Consider the following 18,715-nt stretch of genomic DNA (forward strand, 5'->3'; position numbering starts at 1 on the left):
AGCGCTGAAAACAGCAGGAACTTCTTAAAGAGACAGAGGCCCAATTTCAAGGCATCAAGTTGCATCGAATTTCTTTTAAGTCAGCAGTCTCCAGCTGCACTGGAGGGAGAGACTTATGCAACTTTTAGATATGTCCTTTTGGCCTACACACTGGAATTAAATGGTGAACCTCCCTTTCTAGTGTGAGGTTAAGCTGTACAGAGCTAATATTGGAGCAGGGCTGAAGAGGAGAGACGTTGCTGAACATCCGCCCTCGAGGGATCCAATTTGTGACCCTCCTATTATGTTTGATATATACAACATTTTTATAACTGAAGGTGACATAATTATTGGATTCTGCAATAAAAAGATACATATCACCCTCACACAGGGGCAGTGTTGTGTAAACTTTTTTTTTTTCATAACCAACTTTCCTGACTGGCCACTCTCAAATAAAGGCCACTAGAACACCGGGAATAACCTTGAAAGAAAGATAAAACACGTAACACTGCCCTGTCACCCAGCTCACCTTCAGGTCCTCCTCCACCTGCCTCAGCGGCTTCACCTTGTGCAGCGCGTGCGCCCCCTCCAGCAGGCAGTCCCCGCAGACGTACACCCGCTCGTCCACGCAGTAGTAGCGGAAGACCTCCGCGTGTGCCGGACACCTTCGCTGGGACAGGTCCCCCAGCGGCTCCACCAGCAGGTGGGAGCTGAACGCCGGCCTCTCCAGATGGGGCCGAAGGTGGTCGGCACAGAGCGACACCTCGCACCTCAAGCAGGTCTTTACGGCCATCGGGGGCCGACTGTCCTCCGCCTGCAGAGGGCAGCAGTCGCACAGGACTTCGCCGTGCTCCTCCTGACACTGGGGGCAGGTGAAGCGACCCTTTCCATCCCCCTGAGCGCTCCAGGCCTCACGGATGCAGGCGGGGCAGAAGCTGTGGCCGCAAGGTAGAGGGTGGGCCTGGCTGAAGCTGTCTCGGCAAACGGAGCAGGTGAGCTCTTCGTCCAAAGACGCCATGGAAGCTCAGAAGGTGATGCCTAATGGGGGCTACGAGGTAAAAGATAGGCCCGAAACAGAGCAGAGCACACAAGTGACTTGGAAGACAATCAGTGAAGCAGAAAATTAAATTAAAAACAGTGTTTCTCTTTGAGGCTCAAATAAAGAACTATCTGCACCGGTTACATGTCCGTGCTTCATGTAACAGCATTAGAGGGACAAGAGGGAAGCCTTTGATTAGTGCCAACTGTTCACTCAAACCAGTAATCCTGTCTACTGGGATTTTGCCTACTCCGCTCTAAGATTAGATCACCGAACAGTAAATAAACCAAATCACCATAAAAACAGATGGAAGGATGACACAATAACAGAAAGATAAAATGATGTAAACTTAAACACAAATCTGCTCTTACTTGTGAACGGACATCCTTAACTTGGCATTACAAGACCACCAATGTACCAAAGAAGTCAGTGAAAAACAAACATACAACAGCAGATGGAGACAAAACCGAAACTGTTTTTTTTTTTTTTTTAATCTAAGCAAGCGTGAAATGAGTAAAACACTAACCTCAAATGAACATTAAGTCATTAAGCTGCTGCGGTGGAAAGATCAGGAGATCATCCTCGACACCTCGTCCTGATTTTTTCTACTCGCTTCCTATAGATTGTCTTTTGTTTTAACTCCCATATCCCCATATGGGCTTCTTAATTATAAATAAGAGAATCAAAAGGAAACAATAAAACACTCTCCTTACTTGCTGGTGTTACTGGACTACTGCCATCAGCCGAAGGCAGCTGGTATGTTGACTAATCCCAACTGATTCAAGGCAGACGGAGAGGTCACCTGACCCTGAGACGGGAGGAGGTGAAGGGTTGTCACTAGGTAAGGTTAAAGACAAACAGATTTGCTGTTTGTGGAAGAGTTTTTCTCCCTGATTTCAATTAATTCTGGTTATACAGTGCAAAAGCATTCCTAGCGTTTTAAGGCTTTTTCTTTTTTTTTTTTTACGTCACAGCTCCAGACCTTAATGTATTTTAATGTGATGGAGGAACATAAAGCAGTGGAGCTAAATAAAAGTTTGTCCTGCTATTTTTAGACTGCAGACTTGAGACTGGAAGGACTTTCACCTTCTAGTGAGTGCTATGTGTCTCACTAGAAGGTGAGACACGTAGCATTTGCGGAATACCAAAAAAAATTGTCGATTTTTCATTGCCTACTTCAAAATCAAACACACTAAGATGTTCGTACCTTTTTAACAATTAGCACAAAAACCTAAAAGATCATTCCAAGACTTGATGATATTGAAGTGAAAAGGAGGCATACTTTAAGTCAAACACACTGTTTCCTTTTGAGATCATGGAAAATCAAGAAATCTGTAAGAAAGCAGTTGTAAATGCATCAAAAGGTGTTTCTGCATGTTTCAGAGAGGCTAAATAGAAATGCACACAACTCTTGTTGTGAAAACCGTGCATATTTTCTTGGATTTCCTGGCTTTGTGCAATGTTGTGCTTGTCATTTACATCTCTGCTCAGTCAAAAGATTGAGGATTGCCGTAATAATGTAAAATGACATAAAAAGATAAAGGCAGGATATAAACTTTTTTTTTACATGTCACACTTAAAAAACCTCCCTTCTCAAGGTTCATCATACATTCAATCCATTTGTACCGAAAAAGCTCCATGCTATTATAAGAACCTTTCTCTGCTTTGAGAAAATAATTGCACAGGCATTATTTAGGCTTGTTAAAAAATGTCCTTCACACAGTTCTTTTATAATAAAAAGTGCAAACTCAGTCAAGGCTGAGTTTAATAAGTTAGATGTTTAAAGGTGCAAAAAAAGAACGGCTCTCAAACTCCCAAGGCTGGAAAAGAGTTCCGTAAAGCAAGAAAGGCTGAATCTGAGAGACTTAGTGTCAGGGTCTGTGTTTTTTCCCCTTTTGTGTCCTGGTTTATTTCCTTTAGTTGTTGTTGTTTTTTTTTTTTTTTTTTTTTTTTTTTTTTTTTTTTTACCACTGGTCTCTGAGCCGCTATCCCTCGGACATCCACGAGATGTCACCCATGTGCCACCCCTGGAAAGCGGCGGGGTTCTACCTGTGCGCACACCGGCAGCTTGTTTACAGGGAATGAGCCCTGGATATAAGCAGCAGCGTCACTCCTTCTCACCGCCTGAGTGTTTGCTCACCTCGGTACTGAACGCTCCAGAGATAGGCCCTCTGTGATTCCTCGCTGTTCGCTAACTCTTTGTTGTCTTCCTCGTCAGATATCCAGTTGTCTCCCCGTCGTTCCCAGAGACCAGTTTCCCCGGGTTGTGTGAGTCTGTCTCCCCGCTGTGGATCACCTACCTCCTGTGTCTCTCCCCGACGCTACCGGTGTTACCGGTTAGACGCCACCCCTCGTGTGTTCATCTTTCCCTCTTCGTGGATCCTTCTCCGGTGGAATCCCCTTCGGAGCGTKCCGGGTCAGGAGACCCACGTCCGAACCTCACCGGAGAAAAGAAAGTACAGGAACCAGAAACCTACGCCGCCATCACTGTCCGCTCTCCAACGAGCTCTAAACTAACACTGACCAGCCGATAACCCATCTTCCTCAAGTAAGCCCTCTCTCTGTTGAATTCCGGACACCATCTTCCACGCAGTGCCTAACGTTGTGTCTCTCATCGGCAGTAGAAGACCTGGTCCTTCATCCCAGTATTCTCCACCCTTCCCCTGACTTCAATAAATAATTATTGTTTTATTTTCGTCTCTTCTGGTCGTGTTCTTGCATGTGGGTTCGTAAGATCAACTCCAATATGACACTTAGTGGTGGAAAAAAATGGCTCTTGATTACCAGAGCAAACCAAGTTTTCACGATATAACGAGGAGAAAACATTCCTAATCACACAACCCTGTCCAATTCTCTCTGAGGAAGCTCTCTCTATATGTTAGCTTATATGTGTTTCCATTTTCTCATCTTGTGGTTTGTTCAGATGCAGCTTTGCAAACAGAAGTCAAGCTGTGCTGTTTGTTTATTTTTGGGCTTCTCAGCTTGTTTATGGAAGTTCGGTGTCTCTCTGGCCAATACCATACCAACGAATGCTACCTTTCATGAGAAATTGTGAGCAAAATTACTTCCTAGATATATTTCCTCCAACAATCATTATTTTTTTGTTTTGCGGGGGGCAATTGCAGATTTGTTGTCACTTCTTCACATGGATGTTCCCGATCGGAAACTGACAGAACTTCTCATTTTTGCAGAAGTGCTCACACTTTTTGTCCACATTGCAGTTGCGTACTTTCTTAATTCCTGTTGGATCAGCAAAGATAGACGTAATTTATCATGTACTGCTTGTGCATTTGAATAATTAATGAGGTAGTTTAACATTTCATGTGCTACTATTTGTCTGAGTTTTCATTTATCCAGTCTTAACACCCAGCTAGGATCTACTCAATTCTATATATTGGAAACGTTAAAGAATTTGTGATGAGTTAAAATTTGTGGGTCTGTGTTTTTGAAGCTGTAATCCAGCTCTTTGCAACAGGTCTGTAATGCTTGTCCCACAGCGCAACCTAGTGGATATAACGAGCTACTGGTTACACCTATACGTCATGAGATGCTAATAGTATCATTCATAAACTAAGTAAAGAATGAAAACGGCTGATGTTTTTCTACTGTTTTTTTAAGGAGAGAAAAGAAAAAGTGCTTCATTTTTTTGTCTATAGGTAAAGATCTGAAAAGTGTGGCGTGCCCTTAAATTTAATCACCCTTATCAGATTTGTTTCCATGACTGCTCTGCATTTAGCACCATCCATCTTTCTTTTTTTTTTAAATTCTACAACATTGTTTTTACAACATGTTGTACAACATTTCATTAACATTTTAAAAGGAGAGATGCAATAGCTTACAGCAACAAAAAGTAAATAAAAAAATGCATTTTTCCCCCTCCAAGTGTGATTTTTATTTTTTTCCACAAGACATTTTCCAGAGGTGACTAAAACAATCAAACACAATCTACATACATTGATTGGTGTGTTTGAAATATTTGCAGCAGAGTTAGTAATCAAATTTGCTGCATTTTGTAAATGTGGTGCAGCTAGTTGACCTTTGATGACCTCTGGAAACAATTATCATTGATGTCATAGTGGCACCAACGAAAAAAAATCTACTGCACAAATGTAGCACAGACAAAATTTGGCTTAATTTGAAGAAGGTGCAGCAGGTGACTTCACTCAGTTGATATTAATACACTGTTTTGTGTTGGTCTATCAATTGAAATTCCATTAAAATACATTAAAAGCTTATGTGTTTGAACCCACTTTGGCTTCAAATTGTTGACTAAACATTAGATATGCGACATGTGAATTGTGTATGTGAGTCAGAAGAGGGTAATGGAGGTCTGCGAAGCAAATTTGCTCAAAATATGTTGGCTATTTACTTCGACTGTGAGCTAGTGGAGCTGGTAAGCTGGTCGGTGCTTCTCTACGTGGAAGACAGGGTCGTTAATTATACCAGACAGCAGGCCGGGATAACCGGACTGACGGACAGAGTACCGCAGCGAATGCAGACAGGCAGGCCGGACAAGAACAGGCCCCCCGACAAATACAAAGAGAGGAGGAAGAGCAGCGCCAACAAAATCAATCCTCCCCCCCACTTCAATGTTCTCTCCAGATATATTCACCCCCCGTTTATTCCTCATCCCGAAGACACATCCTGGCAGAACATAACCCTTTGTTTTGAGAGTTAAATGCAATTTACGACAGGCATAAATAATTGAAGGGAGGGAGGGAAAAAAATGCAGCTGTCCGACTGCGCATCCCCGGGACTGAACAGGGAAATGCTGCGCAAGTGTCCCGGCTGAAAGACGGAGCCGATCAAAACCCCGGAGCTCCGGAGCGTTTCTTCCCTCCCTCCCTTCCTGCTCTCCACCACTCCTGTCATTCCACAACATCGGTGCCAAAAGAGGGGGCTTTAAGAAAAAAAGCAAACAATACAAAAATCATCGCTTCCAACGCGGTAAGTGATATTTCTGTTATATTTAAGAGGATTGAGGCAGAGACAAGCGGTTAGCGGTGGAAATGCACATCCGGGACAGCGTCTTTTTTTTCTTTTCCGGAGGAGTCATAACATTTTATGAATCATAACTTGTTATGATGGGTGGGGGAGCGCGCCTGGCGTGCAACAGGTCGCCGTACAGTAGCGGGAGCGCGCATCTTTCACAGTGTTATTGACGCTGATTTCCAAACGTCGGTGGCAAGAAAAAAAAAGGGGGGGGAGGAAAAAAACGCCCAACCAGCGGGTAGAAACGGGGAAAAAGAGGCACCGAGTACTATCGAAGCCTTTTGTGCCTAAAATACGATTAAATCTACTCTTGTAAATATTTTTACAGCTTGTCTATTATATCAGTTGACTGCATTAATTCACAAATGTAACCGTGACATGCAGCTGTAGTGTATCGTAATGTCTTTTTTTTTTTGTAAATTATTCATCTTTTTCTCGGAATAGGAAGCAGATTTAAGACCTCCCCCCCCCCAAAAAAAAAAAAAAAACATTATAAACTAAACTACATCTATGTGTCTCACTGTTAACTGTAGTTTCCCCCTGGAACTAAAAGATTAAATGCGACACGCTGAAACGCATTTTTAACACGTCGCATGTGTGCGATTCATTCAAACCTTACATCACAACAGTTGTGCGTTTTATTATTCCACCCAAGCCTTCAGAGAGACAGAAAGGAGTGGAGGGATGCGGGAGGTGGGGCTTCAACAGAAGGTAGGGTGGGGAGGAGGGGGGGCATGCATTTAAATGTTTTTTTCTTCTTCTTCTTCTTGCTCTTTCTGGTTGTCCATTTTCCACCGCTACCTTTCACCTTCACCCCACGTGATAAACAGTCTGATTGAGGGTAAGAAAAGGGAGCATTGTGCCTCCAGTCAGCGACATTATGTGTTGGAGAGTCTGTGTGAGAGGGTGATGTGCACTCAGCTGTGCTCCCCTAACGCCATTGTTGCACATTCCTCCCCAGTTCAGCTGCTCCGATCACAAAGAGGCCTAACTTTGAATCCCATTGGAGACAGATTACCGCGGGAATTTTGATTGGACTTTAAATTAAATGAGTGCGACCTTCCTACAATTTGAAAAGATGAATTTGAAGATAATGCCCTCTGAGGAATGCTTGGGTTTATATTGTTAGGAGAGAGGTTTGGTAGCTTCAACCCAAATATTGGGTCAAAAAATGTAACTCAGTTTTTTTGCGGGGCTAGAGAGGGCATTAAAAGGGACCTCATAATTTGCCATTTTGAACTTCACACTGATCTGACTGGATTTCTCTGAAACTTTTTCACAAAACGGACACAACATTAAGAGAGGTAAATAACACAGATTGTCTCTTTCTTATCCCGTTACTACAGGGGTGGGAGATTAATTTGTTCCAAAGGTCCATGTCAGTAGAAACAACATGTTCAGAACAAAACCGTGTTTCAGAACAGAAACAACATGTTCAGCTTTTTATATATTACTAAATGGAGTACTTAGTCTGATCATGTTTGTTCAAAGGATAATACTCAAGAACAGCAGTTTATCTCCACAAACAAAACATCTTTAGGCCTGTCACGATAACAAATTTTGCTGGATGATAAATTGTCCCAGAATTATTGTGATAAACGATAATATTGTTGTTTTGAGATGATTTTCAAATAATATAATGGTAGTGGCATAATAACGCAAGAAGATTCTCAAAGATCAATAAATGTTACTTTCTAATGAACATTTAATTTTGGAACTGGAAGACATTTTAAATATCCAAAATTAAAAAAATTAAAAATAAATAAGAGAAACTACAAATAAAACAAATGATGAAGTCCTGTAAACAAAATTGTCCTTCAGAAAAGGAACTTGTTGAGACCAGCTGCCCCACCAGACTGAAGACTTTCAATCAGATTCACAGATTTTTGCATGAAATGGAAATTTACATTTCAGACAAAAGGAAATTATTGCAATTAATTTATCATGCAATATTGCGACAGGCATACCTTCGACTTGAGTAAATACATTTTTAGGAGTAAGAGATGTGCCACATATGGAAGAAAGACTGTGAAATGATTATTTGGCTTTCATCTGTGTGGGTTTCTACTGCATGGTGATTCCATTCAGTAGGTATGCAAAGTGTGTATTCATACTGCAAATATCACCCAACAAACATTGCATTCCAAATTGTCCTTTACAATACGAATAACGCACTGTTAAGATTGTGATGCATTGCGAAGTCCTTGAGCTAATTGCATCAAAACACACAAATGAAAGCTTCAAATTAAAAGCAGCATAATCAGATTGCAAAATTACCAGTTTGTGGATTTTAAGTGTCAGATTTTCCATTGACTAAATGCCAGGCAGGCCCATCTAAGCCAGATGTGACTCAATGGCCTTAAAAAGAGCAGGCCTGTCTTTGTGTGTGGGATGCATTTGTAAGGATTTGTTTTTTTTGTGTATTCATTTAGGTCTCTGTGTCTATTGATTCTCCGTGTTGTCCTGTCTCCCCCTTGATTGTTCCCAGCTGTGTCTCATTTCCCTGATTACCCTCCATGTATTTAATCCCACCTGTGTTAAGCTGTGTTCTTTGTCGGGTTCTTGTCTAGTGTCAAGTCTGCTGTCAGTTTGTTTGATTACCAGTTGCTACCACAGATTAGCTACTAGCTCTGCTCACTCTGTGGCTGCCTGGATTTCTGCATTGTTCATCATTAAATTTCCTTTTAGTCTCCATAACCTGGGTCTACTGCGCCTGCCTCACCGCTCAACTACCACTAATCGTGACAGCATTTGACAAGTGAATATTATGTCCTCAAAGTTGATGTTTTAGAGACAAGAAAAATGGCCAAGCGTGAAGATCTGAGATAGTTTGAAAGGGGCCAAATTGTGATGGCATGAACACTAGAGCATCTGCAAAGCTGTAGGGACGGGGCAGTGCAGCTCTGTCCAGAGAGCTGAGTGCTATTGACACATGGCTCTGATTTTATTATCATCTGTTTCCTCATATTTTAGCTTCAATTGGTAAATATGAATGTTTTGCATGTTAATAAATCATTGTTTTTATGTGAAGCCTTACACTTACCCAATCCTATGAATTTGTTCTACTGCAAAAGCTCGTCTCAATGCTTTTGAGCACGACCCATCACTACAAGCTGCAGCTCTTATACGGCTTTTGCCAAATCCATCAGTCTAACACACAAAAAGATCATCATGGCAAGGAAGTTTCATTTCAATAATTGGAATCCCTTACTAAGGCCATAAAGGAATGAAGTTGAGCTCCAGTGTATAAAGGTTTCACTAAAGGGAGACATGGAACCCTCGTCTCAAAGGACCTGGAGTTTGCTCTCTTTTTGAATGCAAAGCAGTGGATGAACAAGTGAGTGCATCTGTGTGTGTGTGTGTGCAGAAAGAGAAGGAGGGCCAGCCAGGAGTTTTGACAAAAGGGACACTTGTTCAGAGAAACCACCTCTTTAGTATGGGTTTCTTTTCCTCCTAACTACAATCCCACCAATATGGTCGAATAGTAAGTCCGGTTTCTTCAAATCGTGATATATCTCAGTTTGATTAATGACTCTGTGGTTTTGCCTTCTTCATTTAACACAAGGTATTCCCAATTTGTTATGTTTCAACCACAAACGTCCTTGCGTTCTATTGAGATTTAATGTCACAGATTAATACAAAATAGTGCATAATTGTTTTGTGGAAAGTAATATAATATAAAAAGTGATGTGAAAAGGTGTTCAGCCTTTCCTTCAAATTAATACCCATAAATAAAATCCATTGGTGGCTTTTTTTTTCAGTTATAAGGAAACCAATAAGAGTTGAATGGACGATGAGTGGAGCTAAATACTGCACAATCCTGCAAAATAAACCCTGCAGAGAATGTAAAAGACCCCAAAATACCACCAGTCACAGTGAAATAGATTAGAAATATATGTATAAAATAGCCCAAACTGCAGACCTCAATTCATATGAGAATCTGTGACTGAGCTTGAGCTATTTTGCAAAGATGTATGGGCAAAAAGTCACTGTGAAAATGCATGAAAAGGTTTGAGGAAACTGAATACGTTGTAAGCTATAACGGTCATGTTTATAGCCGAACTGCAAGCACAGAAAGTCACTGACTTTGACATGATTTTAGCAATGCCTCCCTCGTTCTGTTTGGCTCACTACGCATTCTGCTTTGTTCTTATTTACATACTTGTTCACTTCATTGTCTGATTGTCCACTTTAGTTCCAAAGATGGAGTCCACACTGCATCTTAAACTATATTCTTTTAATTAGCTTAAAGGAGTGCATACAACCCTGCTTTTTCTGCTTGCCTTGGAACAATATCAGGAAAGCGACTACAGAGTGTTTTAGGTCACGTCTGCTGTGCATCATTCAGTATTCAGCCGGGACTTCACCCTTAGCACAGCACTGGACTACCAGGGCTCTTAAAGAATTGAAGGCCAGGAAAGAGACAGGGATGAATGAAAGAATGCATTACAACTTCATGTTTTAATGGGGCAGGATGTCTAGTGGTATTAAAGTCTGTTGTTTTTCTCTGTGTGTTGCCCTGGAAACAAAGTAGGCTCCTTAATGGAAGGGCACAGCTGTGTGTTTTTGTGTGCAGGTTTGTGCTCAGCCTGCATAATGTTTGCTTTTGTGAGTGTAGATGGGTTTAAAGAGGCAGCCTTTGATAAAGGAAAAAAAAAACTGATTGGGAAAAAGGTAGATTTTAAGCTGGTGGAAATAAAGCCTGAAGGTAAACCTTATTGATTTATTACAAATGTATTTTTTGCTTAAAACTTGCTTCCCTTTCCTAAATTTAGATTTTTTTTTCTAACCCTCTCCAGATCACAACCTGCCAGTGAAGTAAATTTCCTTTATAATCATCACGGATTCTCTCTTATGCTCCCCATCTTCTCAAAACTCCCATCTGCCCCTTGCTATTTGTGCATCTTTTAAAGACACTCAGATCCCCCGCTACCCACACGGGCTCCATCAACACCCTCGTTGCCAAGACAGCCATTCAAAGATTCACCAAACACTCCTTTCTATTACTTTCCATACACATCTTTCTATCACCAAATATCGACCTTCCCTTTGACTCTGCCTGAATCCTGATTCTCTAGTGCTACTTGGCCACTGTTCCCAGAGTGTACACATGGCCTCTCCCAAGTTGGGCCTGTCAGCCACAACCACAACCTCCTCTTCCTCCTCATCATCCTCAGCCTCACTAGGCCCTCCGCCACACCCTGGAAGCCCCAGTCGGGTACCTGAGGGTCCTCCAAGTCCTGTAACTCCCACCCCAAGCCCAGGATTAACGTCTGCGTCAGCAACACCCGTAAGGACCCAGCTGAGCATCGCTCTGATCCTAGAGGAGCTCCGGGTGCTGCAGCAACGGCAGATCCACCAGATGCAGATCACTGAGGAGATCTGTAGACAGGTGTTACGCCTGGGTGGGGACTCCTACACCATAGATACACCATCCCAGCATATCCTCCCCCCTTTGCCTCAACTCTGTCTGGAAGGTAACAAAAATACATCCGGCTCCATAACCCAGCAAGCGGCACCTCAACCCACTACTTCTTTGGCTCCTCTCTTGTCATGTTTCTCTTCCCTGCACCCCTCTCAAACAGCCAACAAAACCACACAGCCAAGCACGTCATTGTCTCAGATCTTGCAACCTCATAAATCACAGTTTGAAGGAACAGGAAAGACTGGTCAGTCATGGGAAACCTCCCAATGCTCTTCTTCATTCACAACTTCCTCTGCAGGTGCCTCTGTGCCTTCTTCCACCTATGCTTTAGCTCTATCCTTGGCGCTACCCAATCGCTACCTACATGAGAAATCTTCCAATACTACATCAGCAGGTGGGCAGAGTGATTTGTCCTTTTTAAGCTCATCCCTTACCACACCTCAGTCTATAAACCCAAACTCACAGTTGCAAGCCGCCTCTGTAGGCAGTGACTCATCCGCATCAAGTTCCAACGCTGCTGGCCGACTCCAGCATGTATGTCGCTTTTGTGGAAAAGTTTTCAGCAGTGATTCTGCTCTTCAGATACATCTCCGCTCACACACAGGAGAACGGCCCTATCAGTGTCCCGTGTGCTTCAGTCGTTTCACAACACGAGGCAATCTGAAGGTGCACTTCCTTCGTCACCGCGAACAAAATCCAGAGCTTTCACTTTCACTCCTGCCACCATCTTTATTTGGGTTAGCCTTAGGAGCCAGTGGGGGATCAGACATTGGACAAATCACTGATAGTTCTGGGAGTACCAGCGGGATGAATATAGCACAAAAAAAGCGAAAAAGTAGGGCGGAGGATGAAACATGTGGAGACAACTTGACAATCAGTGGTAACAGTAGTGGCATTTCTATGGGGACCTCGGGTGAGTCAGCTCCATCCACTTTGCCCCTACCGCCTAGTGTGGACCTGGCTTTGATTTCACATTCTCTCCTGCAGCTTAATAGGGCTGCTGCTGCTAGTGCTTCCTCTATCCCAACCTCTTCATCCTCCACTTCTTCTTTGGCGACCTCCCTTCTCTCAAACCCTTCACTGTCTTCATCATCTACCATAGCTGGGCTATTCAAAGGTGTCAAACAGCAGCGCTTTGATGAAAACACTCCACCTTACGCACCTCTGCTATCTCCTGCTGCTTATTCCCAACTAGCTCACCTACCAAAGCTCCTTTTCTCACCTGTTTCAACTTCTTCATCTACCCAAGCTGCCCACTCATCCCTCTACAGCCATCCGTCACTGAGCTTACTACGCACCCAGCTACCTTCTATTGCAGGATCCCAACCACATGCCTCTTCCAGTCATTCCCAGCTTTCTTTTCCCATTTCCTCCCTTCCCAAAAATCCCAGTTCACCCACTACCACCATTCAGTCCTTTCTGCCCACATCCATAGCGACTGCTACTCCCACATCTGAAACCTCTAAATTGCAGAGGCTAGTCGAGAAGCTAGAGAAGTCTCCTTCACTTTCCTGCACTCCATGGTTTTCCTCCTCTACTCCAACATCTATGTTGGAGATTTTGTCAAGCACCACCACTTCATCTACTGGGAATTCATCAAACACCCGCTTCACAAATGCAGGCAACTCCACGACCAATGTAGTTGCATCTCCATCATCAAACATCACCACATCGGTTTCCCAATTCACCCGTGAGATGGTTGTTGCTCTTAGAATGAGTGGCAATGAAGGAAATACCATGACGGGTGGTGTGCTACCATCACCAAATGCCGCTGGTTCAATCCATAACTTGACAACCAACCAGTGTGGGGTGTGCCTTCGGGTGTTGAGTTGTCCTCGAGCACTGCGGCTGCACCAGGCCACACACCTGGGAGAACGTCCATTTCCATGTAAGATATGTGGCCGCTCCTTCTCTACCAAAGGCAGCCTGCGGTCACATCTTGCTACTCATCATGCCCGGCCACCCAATGTCCAAAACTCTTGCCCGTTGTGCCAGCGTAAGTTTACCAATGCTCTTGTTCTTCAGCACCACATACGCATGCACCTTGGTGGACAGTTGCCCCCAGATGGCTTAGAAGATTCTGAACAGAAGATCTCATCTGAATCTAATCCCAGATCCTTGCCACGTCTTTCCCAGTCCACTGATCAAATCCTCCCTTCAAGCAAAACACCTCCTCATGCCAGCCCCGTAAAGAGCCCAGAACCGAACTCACAGTTCCAAACTCAAACTCTCGGTTCAGCTCCCGTCTCTTCTAGCAAAAAACCAGCTGAGAAAAATATTGGTAATTCCCCACCCTCCAGCCCAAATCAAATCCCCCCGGCTGACCTTAGCCCTGACCCTACTATGGACTCTAACACACAAAGCCCACCACGCGGCTCTGAAGATCCTCCTGTCCTTTGTGTCAGTGCACCACTAACGGTCTCCCAAAAGTCAGACTCAGCTTCACCTCCTAATGAAGATGACAAAGTCCAACATCAGGAATCTATTGACATGTTAATTCCAACATTTAACCCCTCACCACTTCTCTTTAGTGATAACAAAACTACGGAGTCACCCCCTTCGATGATGATGGACCCCACAAAGATGAAAGAATCACCTAACATTGATGCTTTCCTTGATTCCAAACCAAACCCAGAGGACTTACAAAGCACACCCGTTACTGATGCTCCTTATGATTACACCAGTTCAACCTCTAACCTTTTGTCAACTGAAGATGTTTGTGATGCTGGCACAAAGGCAGCTTTGGGATCACACTCGGACGTCGCAAGGCCACAATCACCAGAACCCATGGAGGAAGACAAAGGCCATTCTCCTATGAATGCCCCACCAAAACAAGAGCAAGTAACTGTGCCTGAGAAGGACCTCAAAATGACACCCATGGTGGAGAATGCAGACCCCATATTTGCTGAAGTAAGGGAGGGATTGCACAAGCAAGCCACATCTGTCAGAGAGACGGGCCAAAGCTTTCACTTTGGTTCATATGGGAGGGAAGACCAGGCGGACGCCAGTAAAATGAGTGGACTGGTTTCAAACGAAGCTCTGGATGCTTCAGTGCCCATCAGCCTTGCTCCAACCCTCCCATCTCCGATGTCCCGTCCTGAAAAGAAAACTTACTGCTGTGCTGAGTGTGGAAAAGAGTATGCCAGTCGCAGTGGATTAAAGGTAAAAAAAAAAAAAATTCTCTGGTGTAAATTGTGTATCTATACACACAATTTGATGTAATAAAAGCTAGAGAAGTCCCCTTCACTTTCCTGCACTCTATGGTTTTCCTCCTCTACTCCAACATCCATGTTGGAGATTGTGTCAAACACCACCACTTCATCTACTGAGAGTTCATCAAACACCCGCTTCACAAATGCAGGCACAGCAACAGTTTCACAGTTGCTGTGAAACTGTTTTTCAGCATAAAACAGTTCTATATCTGTATAAGTCAGCAATAGAAATAAATTCAAGTAAAAATGTCAATGTAAGCTACATTTTTATTGTGAAGTTTGAGGAAGATCCTACTAAAGTATAGCACACCATAAACTAAAAGGCCCCAAGTCTTATGGTAATTGAAATCTTTAATAGATTCTACTCTATATTATCTGACAATGGTGTTATTTATTAGTCATATTGGAGATTTTTCAGTCACAAGAAATCTATAGTCAGGAAGAGTAAGAAATCTGTTTTATGTAAACTTCAGGCATTGAAAGCATTAAAATACTCGTATTTCCAGAGTTTTTTCCTTTAGACATTTGTCTACAGGTTTTCCTCCTTCTTTCCGCCTTACTTTCCTAGCTCTCTTTCTTTCTTCTGTCTTTCTGAATCCACTGTGCTCTTTCTTTTAGAATAGAAAAACTATCTGTGTCAAATGGTGACAGAAATTCTTCTTTGACACAGGCTCCATCAACAGGCATTCTCACATAATTACACGGATCCCTTAATAAACACAAATAAAAAGCACATACCAGTCACAGAAAGAGGAATGTTTAAAACTACTTCAGCTTTGTGTACATATCTTGTGCCCTGTCTTCCTTCCCTTCCTTACATTTCATTCAGTGTCCTTTCCTTCCGTACTTGTCGTTCCCATCTTTACTTCCTTCCCCACCTCCTTTCCTTGCGTCTGCATTTATTCATCTACTCCTTTATTCCTTGTGCATTTCATTCCTGCCTTATTCACTTTACCCCTTGTGTCTTCCCCACCTCTCTTCATTTATCTCCTACGTCATTCCCTCCCTACTGCCTTTCAGTCAGCCAGCCTCTGTTTTTGAAAGGGGGGGGAAAGAGAGTAAACAGTTCACTGGAGTGAGAACTATGTTGTCCATGTTCCTTCCCAGGGACACATGAAGCACCATGGGGGTGCAGCCAAACCATCACGTCCGCCGGCCAGGAGCAGTCGCTCCTCCTCCGACCAGATTCCTTCGTCTTCTGTGTCCTTAAACATTCCAGCCACCAGGAGCTCAGGGGGCTTCTGGAACCAGTATCAAGCCTTCCTCAACACCAGTACTCAGTCAGCTGATGACCAGAAGACAGTGGGTCAAGGTGAAAATAAATCAGCACAGAAGAATACTGGAACCTCAGAGGAAGCTGGGGAAGAGCCAGATAAAGATTCATAACTTAAGTCAGACTGTTTGGCTAGAAAATGCTTTTTGGTATTTTGTTTTATTGTTTGTCCTTAAGCACAACTCTGTCGCCCTTCACAAAGCATTGCTTCCACAACACATTTCAGACAGTTTGATAATCAGTGTAATATGTTCATATGTGAAGTTTGTGAGCCAGCCATCTTGGCTGTCTTGTGCTACAAAAGAGGCAGTAGTCCAATTATTAATGGGTTTGGCAGTAATTGTCTCCAAGCCTTGAATGATGTGATTCATAGTACTCATCATGAACATACAAGAAGACCCTGTTCTAGCATCTTGATGAGTCACTGAAAAGTACACAAAAAAAGCAAGTTTGCCCGTTTTTATGTTGTTTTCGAAACACTTTGACTGTTGTGCCATGTGTTAAGGCTCATCCATATGGCACCAAAGAAGGTTCAGTATAACCAAAATGAACTGTTTTGGTAATGCTTAAGTGTTGTTTTCTGTTTTGCCTCCTCATCATTTTATCAAACTTTTTTTGGCCTACCACACGTTTCTTACCCGTGATACATCAGGTTGTGCCCACCTTTCTGTGTTGAATTTTCCGTAATTGTCTTGTCATTTCTTCATGCTCTGCTGTAGGGAAATGTGCTTACTTGATTCCAGTAAATGTTTTATCTTAACGGCAGGACGTTACTCATCTCATCTGTCTCAGAATCAACAGGTCCGAACAAGATCACTGACCCAATCAATGTAACTACTGTGTAATACAAAATCTTATGAAAACAACATGCAGTTGTTTTCATAAGAGCGATTTATCTCGTTAAAAATATCTAACTACCGAGAGAAATAAAGCGGTGTTACTACACGGGTTAAGATTAGTTCCACATGTACAACATAGAAATAGGAAGAAACAAAAGAAGTTCATGTTGATACAATTTGGTGAAGGGGAGCTCACCCAGCAGTGGTAAAAGAAGCAAAATGAAGAATTTGCTTCACAAGAGTATACAAAGACAATACAATGCATTTGTATTGGAATAAGAAGTGTTTTGCTCCTATTTTATGTTAATTTTCCTGTGGGGAGGGGAGCACTAGTTCATGTCTTTTTAGTCTATTTTTTCTACTGTATGGTCCTATTGAAACAAAAGCACATGTGCTGTTGTTGTGAGCCCGGCGCGGGCGTGGTCTGTCCTGTGATGTTAGCCCTTCAGCTTGGGGAATGTTATTGTTACTGTTGCTGTACGACCCACGAGTGAGATCTGTAACACATTTAAAGCTACTAAACTTACTAAACCTACATGTTTAGAAGTATATATATATTAAAATATATGTCAGTTTGTTGTTAGCTGTGCTTTATGTAACCCCCCCCCTTATTAAAAATATTCACTTTGGGAAGAAAAAAAAGTGCACTACTTTGTTAGTGGTTTTTAACACTACAGAAATCCTTGTAATGAGTTGATTGATGTATTATATTTTCCTTAAACGAAGGATCGGAAATACTGAGGTTATATGAACGGTTGCTATCACTATAATACGTAAACCATCCCTGCTTGCTTGAGTCACAGTGATGTTTTGTCTTATTAGCTCATTATATGCACATTTGTTTGAATTTAAAAAAAGATATATTCCCCAAAAGTATGACCAAATATTAACACTGCTTGGTCATCAAGGTAAGTAAGTAAAAAGAGAAAAAGTTAGGTAATCGGCATAACAGGAAATCTTTTATTCAGTGAAGCGTCTCATTAATATTGGCCTTCTTATACTCAACCTGCGGCCCCAGAGCTGCATGTGGCTCTTTGGCACCCTCACATTGTCCATTATCATTTTGGACGCAGACATAGAGATGAGCAGGTTTTTAAAAATAATTTTTTTTATATATTTTAATAAAAATCAAGATTATTTTTGTTGTTAGTGTTGATACAAAAATACTATTTTGTTTTCTCCACTACACTGCAAACAACATGCTTTTCTTCAATATCCTAAAACAAATCATTTTTCATTCTGTAAACTTCAAGCGTTTGTTTTGTTTTAATCAAATTAACTATAATTTTGTCAATAAATTAACACAAAACAACATTGTTGTTTATCTTAGATCTTTGATTGAAGTTAACATATATTAAAACACAAAACAGATCGATGTGTTATGCGTAGTTCGATGTAGTTAACAGCAGTTTAGCATTTTAACAGCTCAAGTCAGGAACTTGGCAGATGTTTGGTGGACCTGATTATTATAAAAGTAGGATTTTCACTGTTCTGCGCTCCCAAAACAGGAGTACAACTCCTGTTTTGGGAGTTGTACTCCCAAAAATGTGTTTTACCATGTAAAACACATTTTACATGGTAATGATAACGAAGAGTTTTACTGTTCTGCACAAATCTAATTCCTAGAAGTGAGCAGCACAAAGATTGATTTAAACGGGTTTTGACCCCCCACTCTTGACCTGACATTATACGAGCGTTAGGGGGCGTAATTGCGTCTTTTTGAAGCAGTTTGATGGTACAAATGGTTAACCGTGTATTTGTGCTCGTCTTGCATCAGTCCTGAACACCTGAAGCAATGATAACAGTGAAAAAATTAACGTGCAAAGATAAAAATTAATACCTTCATCTGTTTCGACATATTGAGATTCCAAACGGATAGAAAGTACAAAGCTGACAATAAAAAATAAATAAATTAAAAGTGTAAAGTTTTTGATTCTATCTTCTGTCATGAGGACA

General features: G+C 42.2%; 2 protein-coding genes across 5 annotated transcripts in view; one reads left to right on the forward strand and one right to left on the reverse strand.

The window, feature by feature from the left end:
- The window catches only part of trim110 (tripartite motif containing 110), a 40,872-nt gene that overhangs the window by 7,311 nt on the left and 14,846 nt on the right, over nt 1–18,715 (reverse strand). Inside the window, exons 1-2 of one of the 4 annotated variants that reach the window (XM_017310049.1) lie at nt 3,159–3,652; nt 509–1,027 (exon numbers count right to left, since the gene is read on the reverse strand). In XM_017310049.1, the coding sequence (XP_017165538.1) occupies nt 509–997 (489 nt within the window). In that variant the 5' untranslated portion in view covers nt 998–1,027; nt 3,159–3,652. Of the gene's footprint in view, nt 1–508; nt 1,028–1,544; nt 2,922–3,158; nt 3,653–18,715 lie in introns of those variants that run through there. The other 3 variants (XM_008432972.2, XM_008432971.2, XM_008432973.2) reach the window with 3 other exon arrangements.
- sall2 (spalt-like transcription factor 2) lies at nt 5,594–17,336 on the forward strand. Its single transcript, XM_008432968.2, has 3 exons — nt 5,594–5,965; nt 10,810–14,597; nt 15,755–17,336. Exons 2-3 carry the CDS (start codon nt 11,121–11,123, stop codon nt 16,031–16,033), a joined length of 3,756 nt encoding a protein of 1,251 aa, XP_008431190.1. The 5' UTR covers nt 5,594–5,965; nt 10,810–11,120; the 3' UTR covers nt 16,034–17,336.

Source organism: Poecilia reticulata, linkage group LG17 (genome assembly GCF_000633615.1).
Source record: "Poecilia reticulata strain Guanapo linkage group LG17, Guppy_female_1.0+MT, whole genome shotgun sequence".
Classification (NCBI taxonomy): domain Eukaryota; kingdom Metazoa; phylum Chordata; class Actinopteri; order Cyprinodontiformes; family Poeciliidae; genus Poecilia; species Poecilia reticulata.